Consider the following 15,414-nt stretch of genomic DNA (forward strand, 5'->3'; position numbering starts at 1 on the left):
AAAATCTGTGTGTCACTGGATATTTTTAAGTGTAATTTTATGCACAGAATTGAAAATAATGCAAATCACCCCATATTTTAAGTCTATCAAGAGTCACATAATTTCAGAGCTGGCAGGCTGAGTGCATTTTAACAGTCGTAATGGTTGCCTCAGGTCAGCATATTTGCCTGGGAAATAGGTGCCCTCCCCTGCTTCATCAGTGTCCGGTAAATGCTGCCTTCATTTCCCATAGGATTCTGTAAATGTTTTGCTGACCAGTACACTACCTTCCAGGACCACTTGGGTGTGAAATCTGAACATGACTCTGAAGATTCTAGATTTCAGTTTTTATAGATTTTAGACCAATCTAGCCACACTGGCTTTGGAAATGTTATACAGCCCCATATCCACTACTATTACAATTTAAAATACCTTTACATCTTATAACAGAATGTAATATCTAACATGTGTTGACCATTTATAATGTTCCAGGAGCTATTCTAGTCCCCAAAATTCAATGAGGTATAAGTACTATCATTATCCCATTTTAAAGATGAAAATCTTGATGTATAGACGTTAAGCATCTCATCCAACTAAGAATCTCATCCAAGATCACTCAGCACTTTTGGGGGATCAGAATTCTTTTTTTTTAAAGATTTATTATTTTATACAAGAACTGGAGTACAGGCCAGATGTGCAGGAGGATGAGAGGATTCCCCAGAGACTGAGCTAGGAATAGAACAGGTAGACTGACTGAAATACAATGCTGAGGGGAGCAGCAGGCGAGGTAGAAGAGGTCTGCGGCACTATGTTGGTATCTTCCCGGCTGGCTGGGATCAAACCCACACTGCAGAGGCTGAGGGCAGCTTCACAGTGCTGCATTCAACCACCTGCGCCACCAGGGAGGTATGGACCAGGATTCTTAACCAGAAAAACAGGTGTGAACCTTGCCCTTCCTGGCATTCTCTCAGGTAGACCTGATGCTCCCACACCAGCCCATCAGCTTTTGAAGAAATTAGACCTGGCACAAAGAATGCAAAACAACCACCGTGGAACCTTCTCCAAAATGATTTCCCTCTAGTTGGCTACGATTGGAAATTAGTCTTACACTGTGTTGAATTATGCAACTTCCCTTCCTAGAACATCAGTCCTGGCCTTGAGGATCTTACAGTCAAGTTTAGAATAGCACCTATGTGATTAGAATATGCTGATACCTGGGAACCTCACTCAGTTTTCTGCAGCCTTAGAGGAACCTAGCTTTCACCTCCCTTCAAGCAAGTAGTTGATGTAATAGGGTGTAACATTAATAAGCAGATTCAGAAGCCACAGATAGCCTAATGCCAATCTGAAGTCGGGTGAGCAACCCAACAGCTAGCACTTCCCACCTTAGCTGTAGCCTGCAGGGCATCTTACTGCTGGAACTGACTGAAGCCATCTTCTAAAGCCCAGCCAGTCTCCACTGTGCTGAGCTGGGGACTGAGGACTCTGCTATTCAGCATCACCACCACACCTCAGGTGTATTTCCAAGTGGATGCCTCAACACCCAAAGACGTTTGCTTCCAAAATTATAGTGTGGAAATCTTTCTTACTTGGGAGCACAAAGTTTGTTTTCCCGCATTTGCCTCTTTATTTGTGAATCATGAAATCTAATGTCCATCACTAACATCAGATTCATTAAGTGTCTTTCCAGAGTCCTATACATTTTGTAAATTACATATGATTGATTTACCCAGCATATGGGTTTCAGATAGTGTGTGGCTTTATTAAGTCCATGCAATTTTGACACACACACAAAAAAATAATTGATGCAGTGATTCCTTTCCAGAATAAAGCCTCTTTGGCTCGGGTCTTAATTCCTAAGAGTACAGAGCTTCATCTCTTGGTTTCCCAGGAAAGCCCTCGGTGATTTCTGCCCACTATAACCAGACTTTCTCTGTCGTGCCTCCACCCTGGGGTCCCAGGACTTGTTTTGTACATGCTCCTTGTCCAGGCTGACAACTTCATTAAAGAACACTCACATTTGTAAACATACTGGCTTTTCAACGAAGATGGGAAATTTCCCTTCAGAACTGGCAACCTTACATCCTGGGGGTTGAACTACATGGAGGGAGATAACCTATTTACATACTAAAAAGGTCAGTGTTGGACAATCAGCATTTAGAGATGAATTTGCTCCTTCTTGCAACTGGAGCATAAGAATTTGGAAGAAGGCCGCAATTTTGCTGTCTCTTCCCTATGTCAACAACACAGCATCGGTTAATAGGCAGGATGTCTGTGCTGAGTGGTGGTAGGCGATGATGGGTTCCTTTGCTGTTGAGAACCTCTCGGATTACTATGAAAGGGTATGTGACTGCAGCCATGCAGAGTGCAGGCCAGCCTCACCTACTGAAAACTGTCATTTATTTGTGGTGGAAATATTTGCATAATAGCTTTTCAGACTCGGTTCGTAAAACATAAACCATCATAATCGACTTTAAATTGCGTGGTTAGTGCTTACTTAACCTGCCATTTGTGTTAGGAAAGGTAGACTTGCAGCAGGCTTAAAACATTCTTTTTTGTGGTCTTTTATTTTTTCTAAGGTCTTTTACAATATCAACAGCTTAATTTTATTGCTATGTATTGAAAGCATCTTAAAAGATGTCATTGTGAAAGGCATCAGTCTCTGATCTGTTTTTACTCCTTACCCATGTGTAGATTGAAAGAAAATAATGAGGACAGTGAGATCGTGGCTGCATGTAAAAGTGAGAAGTGGAAATCCAGTCAGGAGAGATGGGGATCAGAGTGAGGTGAAGATGAAGTCAGACTGGTTGGCCATGGCAGCCAGTCTTGGCCAAACAGGCGGCTATTGTCTTTCATGCCACAGAACTCTGGCATATTCAGAGCTTGTGCCTTGAAAAGAGCACCCATTTAAGAGTGCCTGTGCTCAGCCATCATGTCTCAACTGTGCTGCTTTCTGGAAGTCCCCGTGTGGTCATTGTGTCTTGCTGGGAGCTACAGCAGCAGCTGTCACCCCAGGCCTCAGTGGGACCCCGTGCTGCATTCTACTTTCAGTGTCCCCCACGGGACCTATGAAGTCAGGTGTGGACCTAGCTCCTCGTGTCTTTGGAGACAAATGAAGTGGCTTCCAGTAAAACGTTGTCCTCTGTGTGCACGCACACCCCAGGTGACTCGCCTGCCATATCCTATGAGGCGCTGTGCTTCCTCTGACTCCTGGCGTAAGGAGAGAGAAGCCAGCTGCAGGGATGAGCTAGCCCTTCATCTCATAAAGATAATTTGAGCCTGCTTAGCAGATAACTAGTCTTCTGGGCCTTCTATGATATCTGTTTCTCATGGTCATTGCTTTGAAACAGAGCGGCGGGGTGAGCCTCGCTCCTCCCTCAGTGATGCCGTGTGACCAGCGGCCAGGGTTCCGCCATGGCTGCCCCAGGGCCTCTGTGTTGGGGGCCCACCTAGATGGCGCCTGCTCCTTGCATGGTCTGCAGCATGTGCCGCGCTCACCCTGACTCTCTTTCAGAGTTCTCCACGGAGCAGACACAGCAAGCGCTGCACCAGTCGGTCTTCATGTCATCCCTGGCAGCCCACCCGTTCCGGGACCTTCCCCTCTGCAGGGAGCAGCACTGCAAGCTGCTTCCAGGAGTGGCTGACATCCAGGGAGGCGAAGTGGCCCGATGGACGGTGGATGAGGTGAGCTCACTGCTCTGGGGCCCTGGGATGGAACACATCCAGCTGCTGGGAATCCTCCTGGGCACCGAATCCACTGTCTCAAATAGAAGATGTGCACGGAAGGGGAAAAGCTGGTCTAGCCTTATTGAGCGCCACCTCTGTCTTCCTTGCAATGGGCCCTGAGCTAATTAGACAAGAGAACCAAGCCTCTAGTCCCACATCATAGATTTGAGCTGAGGAGGCATAAATGCAGAAGCGTGTCAGACTGGCAGCCCTCAGCCCCTGTCCTAAGCAGCACCTTAGGTGAGCACCAGCCCCCAGCACATTGTGTGCCCTGAGGGCTCCCTTTGCCCAATGCCTGCTGGCCCCATGTATCTGTGGCTGCCCTTTTGCCATCCTAAGTCACAGGTGATCCAGTCAACATTAGGTTTATTTTTAAAGTAAACTAAGTCACAGCCCCGCACCAACGACTTAAGAGAAGGAAAAATGCATCTGATATGAATACAAACATACCTTACAATACTGGTTTTTAATAATGATCAGGTAAGTTCCTAAGCTATAGAAATGGTTCATATTTATGAAAAAAAAAATTTTTTTTTGTGGGACCCTTGCCGGTGGCCAGGGAACAAACCAGCGCCGCAGAGGCTACAGGCAGCCTAGCAGCCCAGCGCTCAACCGCTGTGCCACCAGGGGAGGCCCATGAAAAATTTCTTTTAAGGAATACCACTCTTTAACAAAAAAAAAATTAATAAATTTAAAAATAAAATGGGCCTCCCCAGTGGCGCAGCGGTTGAGCGCTGGGTTGCGAAGCTGCCTGCAGCCTCTGCAGCCGGTTCGATCCCCGGCTGCTCCCCGGCCACCTCAGGAGGGTCCCACATGTCGCGCAGACCTCTCCTGCCGCCCGCTGCTCCCCTCAGCAGTGTACTTCAGTCCTTCTGCCTGCTCTGCTCCCCGCTATGGCTCTGGTGAATTCTCTCACCCTCCCACGCTTCTGACTGTACCCAGTGCATGTATAAACCAAACAAACAAACAAATAATAAATAAATAAATAAATAAGACATGCCTCTAGAAAATTAAAAAAAAAAAAAAAATTTAAAAATAAAATGGAGGGCCTCCCCTGGTGGCGCAGCGGTTGAGCGCTGGGCTGCGAAGCTGCCCGCAGCCTTTGTAGCGCCGGTTCAATCCCCAGCTGCTGGCGAGGGTCTCACATGGTGCGCAGACCTCTCCTGCTGTGCGCACTGCTTCCCTCAACAGTGTACTTCATCAGTCTGCCTGTTCTGTTCCCCGCTCTGGCTCTGGTGAATCATCTCACCCTCTCGCACTTCTGACTGTATCCAGTGCTTGTAAAAATAAATAAATAAATCTTTAAAAAAATTTAAAAAATAAAATGAAGGAAAACCCTGGGTCACTCTGGGGGCAAGATTAGAGCTATAGTTAAATAAGTGACAAAATGTTCATTGAGCACTTGACTGCAGTTACCTTGGCTTGATCTTGGTGTAATCTTCCATGCTGCCTTGGACAAAGAACAGACAGCAAAAGCTACAAGGCCTTTTCCCTCTTCCTCCCACCTCACATCATCTGCCTGGTGGAATCCCCCACCTAACACCCCTCCTCCACTGGACATCGAGCAGAGTGGAGACTCCTCCTCCTGTGCAAAATCCACATTCCTCTCCTTCCAAGGGCCCCACTGGTGCTGATAACAGAGTTGACCAAATGTGCCGGGCACTGCCTGAGTTTGGAAAATGACTGAATGTGATCCTGCTCCTTAAAAAGTACATGGCGTCTGCTCTGTTAGGAGTTTTCACCAGTTTACAAAGCAGGAGTCTGTTTCATGACCAAACCAATTGAAATTTCACACCTGTTGTGTCTGTAATCGACTTGTGCACATTTTGGCCTTTGAAATAGCACTGCATGAACAGGGATCCAGACTGCAAACTCAATGGCAAGTCATTCATTCTCTTCAAGTCGTTCAGCTGAACTTCTGCCTTTTTTAAATGAGATGGAGAGCCATATCGCTTCCCTCGCGTGTTGCGGTGTGCCTGCCCCCTCACATCATCACTGTCTTGCTCAGAAAGATGTTGCAATAAGGGCAGCCACTGGATCCAGCCCACGCCTGCTGTCCAGAGCAGCTTTATCCTGGTGAATATGATAGGGAAGGGAGCGCTGGGCCCCCACCACCCACCTTAAAATAACCCCTAGTTCCCCAAGCTATGTCCTTGGCATGCCCTGAAGACTCTCCTGGGCTGCCCCTGCCTGCTTTCCCGTCTTACTTCCAGCCTGGCCTGTGACTCTCACCCCTCCCATGTTCTCATGCTCACACTGCTGCTACTGCTGCCTCAAGTACCTGCCCTGCTCTGCCTGCTGCCCTCTCCCACCCTCAACTCAACACTCACCACCTGCCAGAGCCCCTGGACTGGGCCAGAGGTCCTCTCTGAACTCTCATTTCATCTGAGAATCTGAAATATATCTAAGCAGAGAAAACAAGGGGAGTCATTCCAGCCGAAGTGAAAAACAGGAGGTTTGCATGGAGCATGACATCTGGAAGGATGACAAATACACAGCTGATCCTTTACCAACGTTAAAAATGACAGCAAGACACAGAACATGATAGTGAGGCAAGTACTCTCTTTATAGAGAGGGAAATCCAGCCATCCAGAAACTAAATGCCACCTTAAGAGCACAGAGGCAGAGCCAGGTCCTGAGCTGACATCTTAGCGCCATGCACCTTCCAGAGCTCGGGCACAGGGAAGAGTAACCTGGAGCAGGAAGTATGGGGTGCTTAGTCGACTGTGGGAACAGTCTTAGGTTCTTATGTGAAAAGTTGTTTTGTGAAGATGGTGCTTCAGGTAGAGGAGAATGACAAAGATCTGCAAAAAGAGTAAGAGCGAGAAAAGGCCAAAAGCAGGGAGACCACCAAGGTCGCCACTGCACTGCTGGTAGGGGCAGTAAGGCCTGGACTGGGCACTGCCATGAGAAGAACCCAATTCATTAGATGTTTTAAAGTTAAAAGCAACTGCATAGAAAAATAGATTAGTTGCAGAAGAAGTAAAATGAGCCAAATGTGATCCATTTATAGTCTCAGCACTACACAGTTTAGTGCTTAATTAGGATAATAATATGTGCGAGCTACAAAGCCTGTAGAGTTCATCTGAAAGAATGGGAAAATGGTGGTGCCATCAAAAAAGGAAAATGAAACTCTGGGGAAAGGATCCAGTTTGGGGGACTGGGGATAAGATGATGAATTTACGACAAGTTGCAGTAAAGGTCCCTGGAGATTTCTGCAATGTATGCAAACAACTGTTCCAGGTGCACAGTAGGATCCTATGCACGAAAGTGTCCAGGGAGGCCAGGCCCGCACATTCCAGGCAAAAGGACTGACACAAGCTTTGGGTCCAGGATCCTGACTGGAGTTGTAGAGTCGAGCTTCAGGGACTTTGGATAAAATCTGTTCCATGTGTATTTGTTTGTTTGTTTGTTTCCTTAAGAGGAGGGCCAGCATTTTCCATTCGCTTCCCAAGGGGCCATCATCCAAAAAGAACAAGAAGCACTGTTTTAGGAACATTAAGCAGCAAATAGGAGATTGGGAGGCGGTCACCCTCTGATCTGACAAGTTTCAAATCTGGCACTGAAGGAAAGTGGGAGATTGGAGGGTGACTAAAGGGAAGTAGATGGGCCCATTGCTGGTCTCATTAGGATAGGGAAGGTCTCAAAGTGAAGAGGGTCACTGGGAAAAACTCGAGATGCCATTGTGGAGAGATGACAGTTGCTAAATCTTCTATAAAGGGGACATGTGGAATGTTGTTATTACTAGAAGAGGCCATATTGCTGATTTCAACTAAAGAAAACAGCCATCGGAGACACTGCCTGGCTGACAGCACCCCTGCCCCTGAAGCTTCTTGGTGCTTCCATAACCACCCATTGCTGGGGGCCATTCCCTAATGTTGAATTTATCTTCATCTTGAGATTTCCCTCAACTGGTGCCCTTGAAAACAAGTACCACATCCTAAATTTCTTCCTGTATCCTCACACCAGATAGCACATAGGTCCTCATGAAGAATCTTATGGGTAGAAAGTGTGGGCTCTAGGATAGATCTTTTTGTATCTTTGAAAATAAAGCAGCCTTCACATGGGAGTTCATTTAGGGGGTGTACCAGTGAAGAGCAACAACAGAGTTTGCAATCATTCTGGGTGCCACATTAAAAAATAGGGCAGTGAGGGTGAAAAGGAAGTACAGGGCAAGCAGAAGGGTATGTTGGGGAGCAGGCTTTTCCTTTGTGCCATGTGCCCACTGGGAATATCGGAAGGGAGCCTTAGTGACCAGGGACAGTACTTTGAAAATAAACTGTGGATCCTTGTTAGTGCCATTCAGCAAGATTTAAGCGGTGTCTTGTGTGTGGCTCAAGATGCAGCCCACCACTCACCCCTCAGCCCTCCCACACACACATACACCTTGGCTGCCAGCCTGGCCCAGAGGAGGACTGTGTTGTATTGCTGCATCCTGCTACTGTGAAGAGAAGCCAGCGTGGGGCCTTTGTGACCTTTCCCTGTAGAGTCTTCATCACCGTGGCTGTTTCTAGCAGAGCCGTGTTTTTCAAAACACAGGTAGGCTACAAAATCGATGTCCTGGTTGCAAAATGAAAGACAAGACTACATGAAAGTGAATCACTGCAACAAACGTTATTGTTTTAGGAAACCTTAGTTACAAATGCGTGAGTGTGAGTACACACTAAGTTATGATCAGTGTGGCCTGTATTTCTTACTCTGGGTGGCAGAAATATTCAATACAAAAGAGTAAGTGTTTAACAGTAGGGACTAAAATATTTGGAAGTCTTTTTACATCTTTATAGCAAAATATCTTGCCCAGAGGCAAATGTGAGTGTGGAGCACGTGAACAAATGGGAAGGTGGATTTTATGCAGGACCCTCCTGCCAGGGACCCCTGGCAGGGACCTCAGGGCAGGAGGTGACATGTGTGTACATTACAGCCACAGGTGCAACACAGCCGTGCTCAGTACACAAATGGGCACTTTTGTTTCTTATATTCAGAAACGCTTTCTAAAGCACCGCATATAAATTGCCCTACCTTCAGCCAAATGCTCCCTAAATATCCATTAACTTTAAAAGATTGTGGTCTCTTTAAAAGCAATCTTTACACAAGAGGGAGTGTTTAGGAAAATGCAGGGTACTGCTAACTAAGCATAGCAGCTTTGTACAATTGGGCCCTTTTAAAAAGGGCAAATAAACTCATCTGTTAAAAAATGAGACCCAAGCTAGAAACATCATCCCCTGTGGACTTTCAGCAGCACCATCAGCCACACAGTTACAGGCTCAGCAAGATCGAGAACACCACTGTTTGGAAAGATTTAAGGGAGCAGCCGCTCTACTGAAGGAAGAAAACAAGGCCTGTTGGGCTCCAAGAAGTAGCAGGAAAAGTAGGTCGCTGAGGTGAGGGGGTTGGGAAAGTTGGGTAAAGTAATGGGCTCATCAAGCGCTTGCAGTGTCATCATTCCAGCAGTATTTCCTGCCTGCTGTGTCATCCTGAGAATCCACTTACTCAGTGTCCTTCCAGAACAAAGCTGGGGTTTTGACTGTAGGACACTGGGCTCGGGGAATGCCCCCACTTCAGCCTCCACACCAGGTGTGTCCCTTGAGCCAAGGCCCAGCTCTGGCCACCCCCAGTCTGACAGAGCCGTGATCCCCTGGGAATATCAGACCCGTCCACAGGCAACTCGGATGGACACAATGCCTGGTAGTTTGCTGTCCTTTCTATTAAAGCTTCAAAAATAATTTGTTCTTAGAGGGAATAACTACTGAAGAACAATACTGAATATTGATAGTGAATATGATTCAGGCCTTTGGATAGTTTAAGATTCTGGCTAGAAAACTGCCTTAATAGATTTCATGACCATGTTCTTTATTTGGGAAAATGAAAGAAACTGTACAGAATCAGAAGCTCTTCGCAAAAGACAGAATTTCAGTCACTGCCCAGCAAGCTAGATGTGGCTGTCCCAGTTGTCTGAGGAGACATGAGGAGCATGAGGCGGGGACAGTGAGGAGCACCGGCTCCAGGCTGAGGCCACTGGTCTGGTTACTGTTTGGTTTAACACATTATTTATTTCTATAAAAAATCCAATCTACCTTTTACATGGACAGAGATTTTTTTTGCCTAGCAATACTGAGGAGTGGTGTCCAAAAAAGGACATTTTAACCTATTAAACCATGAAAGCAACAGCAATATTCAGGCCCTATTGTGATGAAGAGAAATTCCTGGAGCATGTATTTATTTTAAAAACCATCTCGGGCCTCCCCTGGTGGCGCAGCGGTTGAGCGCTGGGCTGCGAAGCTGCCCGCAGTCTCTGCAGCGTCGATTCGATCCAGGCCGCCGGCAAGGGTCTTACATGGTCGACAGACCTCTCGTGCAACTCCTGCTGCTCCCCTCAGCAGTGTATTTCGTCAGTCTGCCTGTTCTGCTCCCCGCTCTGGCTCTGGTGAATTCTCTCACCCTCCCGTGCTTCTGACTGTACCCAGGGCTTGTATAAATAAATAAATCTTTAAAAACAAAAACAAACAAACAAATCTCTAGAAGTCCTCCAGGTTCCTGTTGCTGGCCTGGTTACCCTCATAATGCCAGTGATTGGAATACAACAGAATATGTCTTTAGCTAATTTCTAGTTCCATTCATCTATTCTTAATTTTCCTACTGTGACATTTAGCTCCTCTGCAAGGGAAAGAGCCATTCCCTAACACAGAACTTTCCTTTAGAGTAATGGCTCTTTACCTGGGAGACTTGGGCAATATTTGGATACATTTTGGAGGGTGGGTATGTGTGCTCCTGGTACCTAGCAGCTAGAGGCCAGGGGTGTGGCTAAGCAACCTGCCACACACAGGAGGCTCCTGGCATCAGATGGTCAAGCCCAGCATGTTGGGAATGCTGGAGCTGAGAAACCTGGTCTGGAGCATTTTTCCTGAACTCAGTCTGATTCCTTTCCCTCCATACACAGCCTGGGGGCAGAACCCACAGATTTTACCTTGCGGCACTCCCTCCTATCACCAGTTCTTTGCCTCACGGCCCTCATCCAAGCTCTCAGTGCTTGCCAGCCTCTGCAGACACCTCCCAGCTCTCCTGCCCAGCCCATCCACACTCACTATATCATGCACAGGCTCTCTCTTATTGGAATTCTCGGCCCTAATTGCACATTAGAGTCAACTGGGGATTCTAAAAATACATGCCAAACACTTTGGGTCCAATCCAGCGTGATTACTTCAGAGTCTCTGTGGCAACAGCCCGGCCTTCAGTCCTTTGCTTTTACTCTGGATGCTTCCAAGGTATGGCCGAGGTGGAGAGCCACCCTTCCAGGGCTCCCTGCAGCCTGCTGATAGAAGTGCAAACCTACCTGGAGACCCCACACTCCTTTCCAGCCTTTCCCACCTTCCCCTTATGCTCCGCAGTACTGACCAAACTCAACTCCTCCCTGTGATGATTACTGCACCCCCAGTGGAAATACTGTGCAGCCCCCAGTGCCCATCTCAGCTCCCACCTCCCTCATGATGCCTTTCCTGAGTTCCCACCTGAGAAAGCTTCTTTTTTTTTTAAGATTTATTTATGCATACAAGAACTGGGGTACAGGCCAGAGGTGCAGAGGATGAGAGGATTCACCAGAGACAAAGTGGGGAGCAAATCAGGCAGACTGACTGAAATACACTTCTCAGGGGAGCAGCAGGTGAGACAGAAGAGGTCTGCTGGGCCATGTGGGTAGCTCCCTGGCAGGGGATCCAATTCGTCCTGCAGAAGCTGCAGATAGTTTCATAGTGCTGTGCTTAACCCCTGGTGCCACCAGGGAGGCCCCTGTCATAACTTCTGTCCCTTCTAGAAACCCATAGCTCTTCTTCCTCTCTTCTGGATTTTTGCATGTGTGACCATGTGTGATGGTAATTTGTAAGCCTTTCTTCATTTGCCATTTCCCTCTATCCTCCTGCCACTAATCAGAGGGTTGGCTCTGAAAGTTCAGGCTCAATTTGCTCATAGGTCCAGCCTTCCAGGCACCCAGTAGGTGCTTCACACATTGCCATAGTCAGGACATACTTGGCCAGAAGAGCAGCTTGGGGACTAAGGAGACTACACCCATCTCTGACTGTTTCAACCCCCAGAAATACGCTAAGCGCCCCTCCCACCACCTGCCCCGGACACCGTTTGTTTGCAACTTGACCAGCAACATTGCAAGGCTTTCCTTAACTGCCTGCAAATACCAAACACACTGTCCACTCTTTCCATCCCATCTGCCTAGGAAAGAGAAATCCATATTAACTCAGCAAACAGACTCAGCTTTCTGAGTGCAGGGACAGCCAGAGGCAAGACACTGAGGTGAAACAGCTTGGATTGCCAGGAGCTGAGGCCTGCATGGGGCACTCAGTTCCTCTCAGGTACTCCTGGAGCTGGACAATGCCATTGTGTGGCAGCACAATGAATGGTTGGAAGGATTTTAAAAATTTCTCATCATCCTGTACTTCAGAGGGATGATCGTAATGACTCATAATAAAATACATTTGTGGCATGAGAGGTGCACAAAACAGGTGCTGATATACTGAATGCCCTTAAAAAGATTTTTTGAAATCTTCCTATTAGGCAGACTAAATTCATTTGTGAGAGAACAAGGGACAGAGCTGCAGGATGTCCTCGAGAGAGCACATGAATGTCCAGCCCTTGGGTCCACCCTGCTGCTATTGGCCCCTCTCTGCAACCTGGTGATCCACCAATACCTTGATGCTCTCTTCTTTAAAATGGGGAGAGAGGGCCTCGCTGGTGGCGCAAGGGGTTAAGCACAGCACTACGAAGCTATCCACAGCCTCTGCAGCACGAGTTCGATCCCCAACCAGGGAGCTACCCACATGGCACAGCAGATCTCTCCTGACTCGCCTGCTGCTCCCCTCAGCAGTGTATTTCAGTCAGTCTGCCTGTTTTGTTCCCCATTCTGTCTCTGGTGAATCTTCTCAGTCCCAACACCTCTGGCCTGTACCCCAGTTCTTGTATGCATAAATAAATAAATCTTAAAAAAAAAATGGGGAGAGAGCCCAGCATCCACTAATGCCTCCTCTAGGCAGCGTAGGCACCACACACTGCCAGATCTCTTTGATTGTAGAATATGTTGATACAGGCCCTGAGCAGCCCCGTTCTCTTGTAGGCCTTCCCCAGTGTGCATGATGCAGTCCACACCAGAGGGAGAGGACCAAAAAGAAAAAAAAAAAAAAAAAAAAAAAAAACAAAGAACAAGATAGTTACTCTTATAAGTAATCTTACCATGGCTATCTAACTTGCCTCTCACTCAGTATGTGTGCAGAGCCAGATCTTGCTAGAAGTGCCAGAACCCAGCTGTCATTTTGGTTGGTAGAAGTCTGCCCTTTTCCACATTTCTTCAGTAAGGTTTCCATGCAGCAAGTGGGATAGTCAGTGGATTCCGGCATGTACAGCCAGCTCATTGTCTGATCTCTCTATGAGAGGGATTTCGAGCGTTTGTAGATGGAACAAGGACAATGTGAGAGTGGGAAATTGAGGTGAAGGGACTAATTCTCCAGAATTCTGGGTTTGAACTCAGAAAGCCTGAGTTCAAAAAACATCCCTGGCATTTACTGGCCTTGTGGGACTGTGAGTGACTTATCAATCCTCTTTAAGTTTCAGCTTCATCATCATTTACATGGGCATTTACTCAGGATGGATTGCTTAGTTTCCTGCATTGGCCAGGCCTGAGGAAGAGGGCCCTGTCCTAGTGACTCTGCCAAAAGGCCAGGCGACAGGTCCTCATCTCTGAGTAGATGACAACTGCCACATGCAGGCCACTAGCCCCTACACTCCTTGATCCCACAGGATGAACGAAGGATCACATGAGAGAAGGTTCCAGAATGCCAGAGCTCCACATAGATGGAACTGTCATTGTCTTCCTAACCATAACTCTATGTAGGTCAGGCTGGAAACCAGAAGCCGGAGGAGACACTGGGGTTAATCTGACTTCTGAGCTGGCAAATGCTAATGTGACTTGGTAGTTACTATTTAAATCCCAAGTGTTTGAGGCATTTGAAGTATATTTTACTCAAATGTTGAATTACTACAACCCAAGAAATTATTTCAGGTGCATGTTTTAAATCAGGTTTTTCATCTTGCACTGTAGGTGGCCGAGTTTGTACAGTCTCTCCTGGGCTGTGAAGAGCATGCCAAGTGCTTCAAGAAAGAGGTAGGAAATGGGAAAATTATATATATTTCCATACTTCTAGACACAGAAGTCTTTGTTTTCATTTAATTAAGTATAAATAAAAGAGTTTGGGGGAAGCAAGAAAAGGAGGCCTGGGCGGGAACAAGCCAGCAGTACCCAGGCCCAGTAGCCTCGACCTCCCTCTGGCTCACTCATGTTTAGCTGGCAGCTTGGCCCACACCACAGGAACTAGGCTCACACTCCAGGCACCTGGGGAGTCTCTAGAAACAGGAAAAAAACAGCCTAATGGAGCGTCTCTTCACCCCATGGCAAACAATTACATTGCAGGCCATAATGTGCTTTGAAAGTTAATAAGTAAAGAATTGATTTAATAGTATTTCTGCTGATAATAGTAGATATCCTAGAAAAATTTAAATACAAGAATATTAGAAGAAAATAAAAACCAAACCACAGCCAAATCTGACTTCTTATCATTTGGTGTAAAGTTTTCAAATAATTTAATGATGCAAATATGTAGATGCAGTCATAAAATATCTAATTTTGCAAATCAAAATTGAGGTCTTTCAATAAAATCATACCAAGTTTTGTCACTTCACTGTTTATGAAAAATTTTCCAATCATGAAGTGATTCATTGAAACATGAATTTTAGTTACTGCCTTGTATCCCAGCTTAGGTGACACTATAATTTATTTACTCCTGTTATTTTTGAAATACTAAGTTGTTTTCAGTATTTCACCATTTTAAGTGATAATAGAGTGTACACATTAGTGTTCTCTTAGGAAAAATTCCTAGAGATTTACTGGATGAAATTAGGTTATTTTTAATATACTTAGTAGGAATTCAGGTCAGGATTTTAAAACCATAGTATTAGAAATTTAACCTGAGAACAGTTACTGTACTTTGAATTCATATTTAGCAGAGTGAACACCTTTTATTTTAACTTCTCTTCAGAATCCTGGGGTTAAAGATGGGGAAAAGGATGCTTGGCATGCAGCACATGAGGGATGCCCTCATTCTCTGCTGTTTACTGAGCCCAGGGGGGCTGGCAATGACAGCTGAGCACCAACCAGTACTAAGAGGCAAACAGGCTGCACTGGCAGGATATTTTTATATGTGTCTATTTATTTACTTGTAGCAGATTGATGGCAAAGCCTTCCTGCTTCTGACACAGACGGACATCGTCAAGGTAATGAAGATCAAGCTGGGCCCAGCCCTGAAAATCTATAATTCTATCCTCATGTTCCGGCATTCCCAGGACCTCACTGAGGAAGACACTGTCTCAGGCCAGGAGGCCAGGGGGTAGACTCCACCCGAGCTGCTGCCGCACCAGGACCCTGTTCTTTTAGCAATAAAACGGACCCTGTTAATTTGATTTTAATATCCTCGTGGTCATGTCCATATTTAATCTGGGCCTTCTAAAGTGTCTGTGGGTTTGGAGGATTGATCCTCTGCTGCCAGTGATGCAGAGGTGCAGGCGCACTTGTGGTTTGTGACATCTTTGTCTTCGCTTGGGTCCTTCCGGCTTTCACTTATTGCAACAGACAGACCAAAGAAGCCCATACACATCTCT

At 46.4% G+C, this 15,414-nt stretch overlaps 1 protein-coding gene across 1 annotated transcript in view; it reads left to right on the forward strand.

The window, feature by feature from the left end:
- Positions 1–15,147, forward strand: part of L3MBTL4 (L3MBTL histone methyl-lysine binding protein 4) — a gene marked incomplete at both ends in the record, with an annotated part of 345,501 nt that extends 330,354 nt beyond the window's left edge. The window contains 3 exons of the mRNA XM_084252676.1: positions 3,494–3,663; positions 13,802–13,864; positions 14,980–15,147. Of these exons, the coding sequence (XP_084108802.1) occupies positions 3,494–3,663; positions 13,802–13,864; positions 14,980–15,147 (401 nt within the window). The remainder of the gene's footprint in view (positions 1–3,493; positions 3,664–13,801; positions 13,865–14,979) is intronic.
- Positions 15,148–15,414: the final 267 nt, after the last annotated feature.

This window comes from Talpa europaea (assembly GCF_964194135.1).
Source record: "Talpa europaea genome assembly, chromosome: 13".
In the NCBI taxonomy this organism is placed as follows: Eukaryota; Metazoa; Chordata; class Mammalia; order Eulipotyphla; family Talpidae; genus Talpa; species Talpa europaea.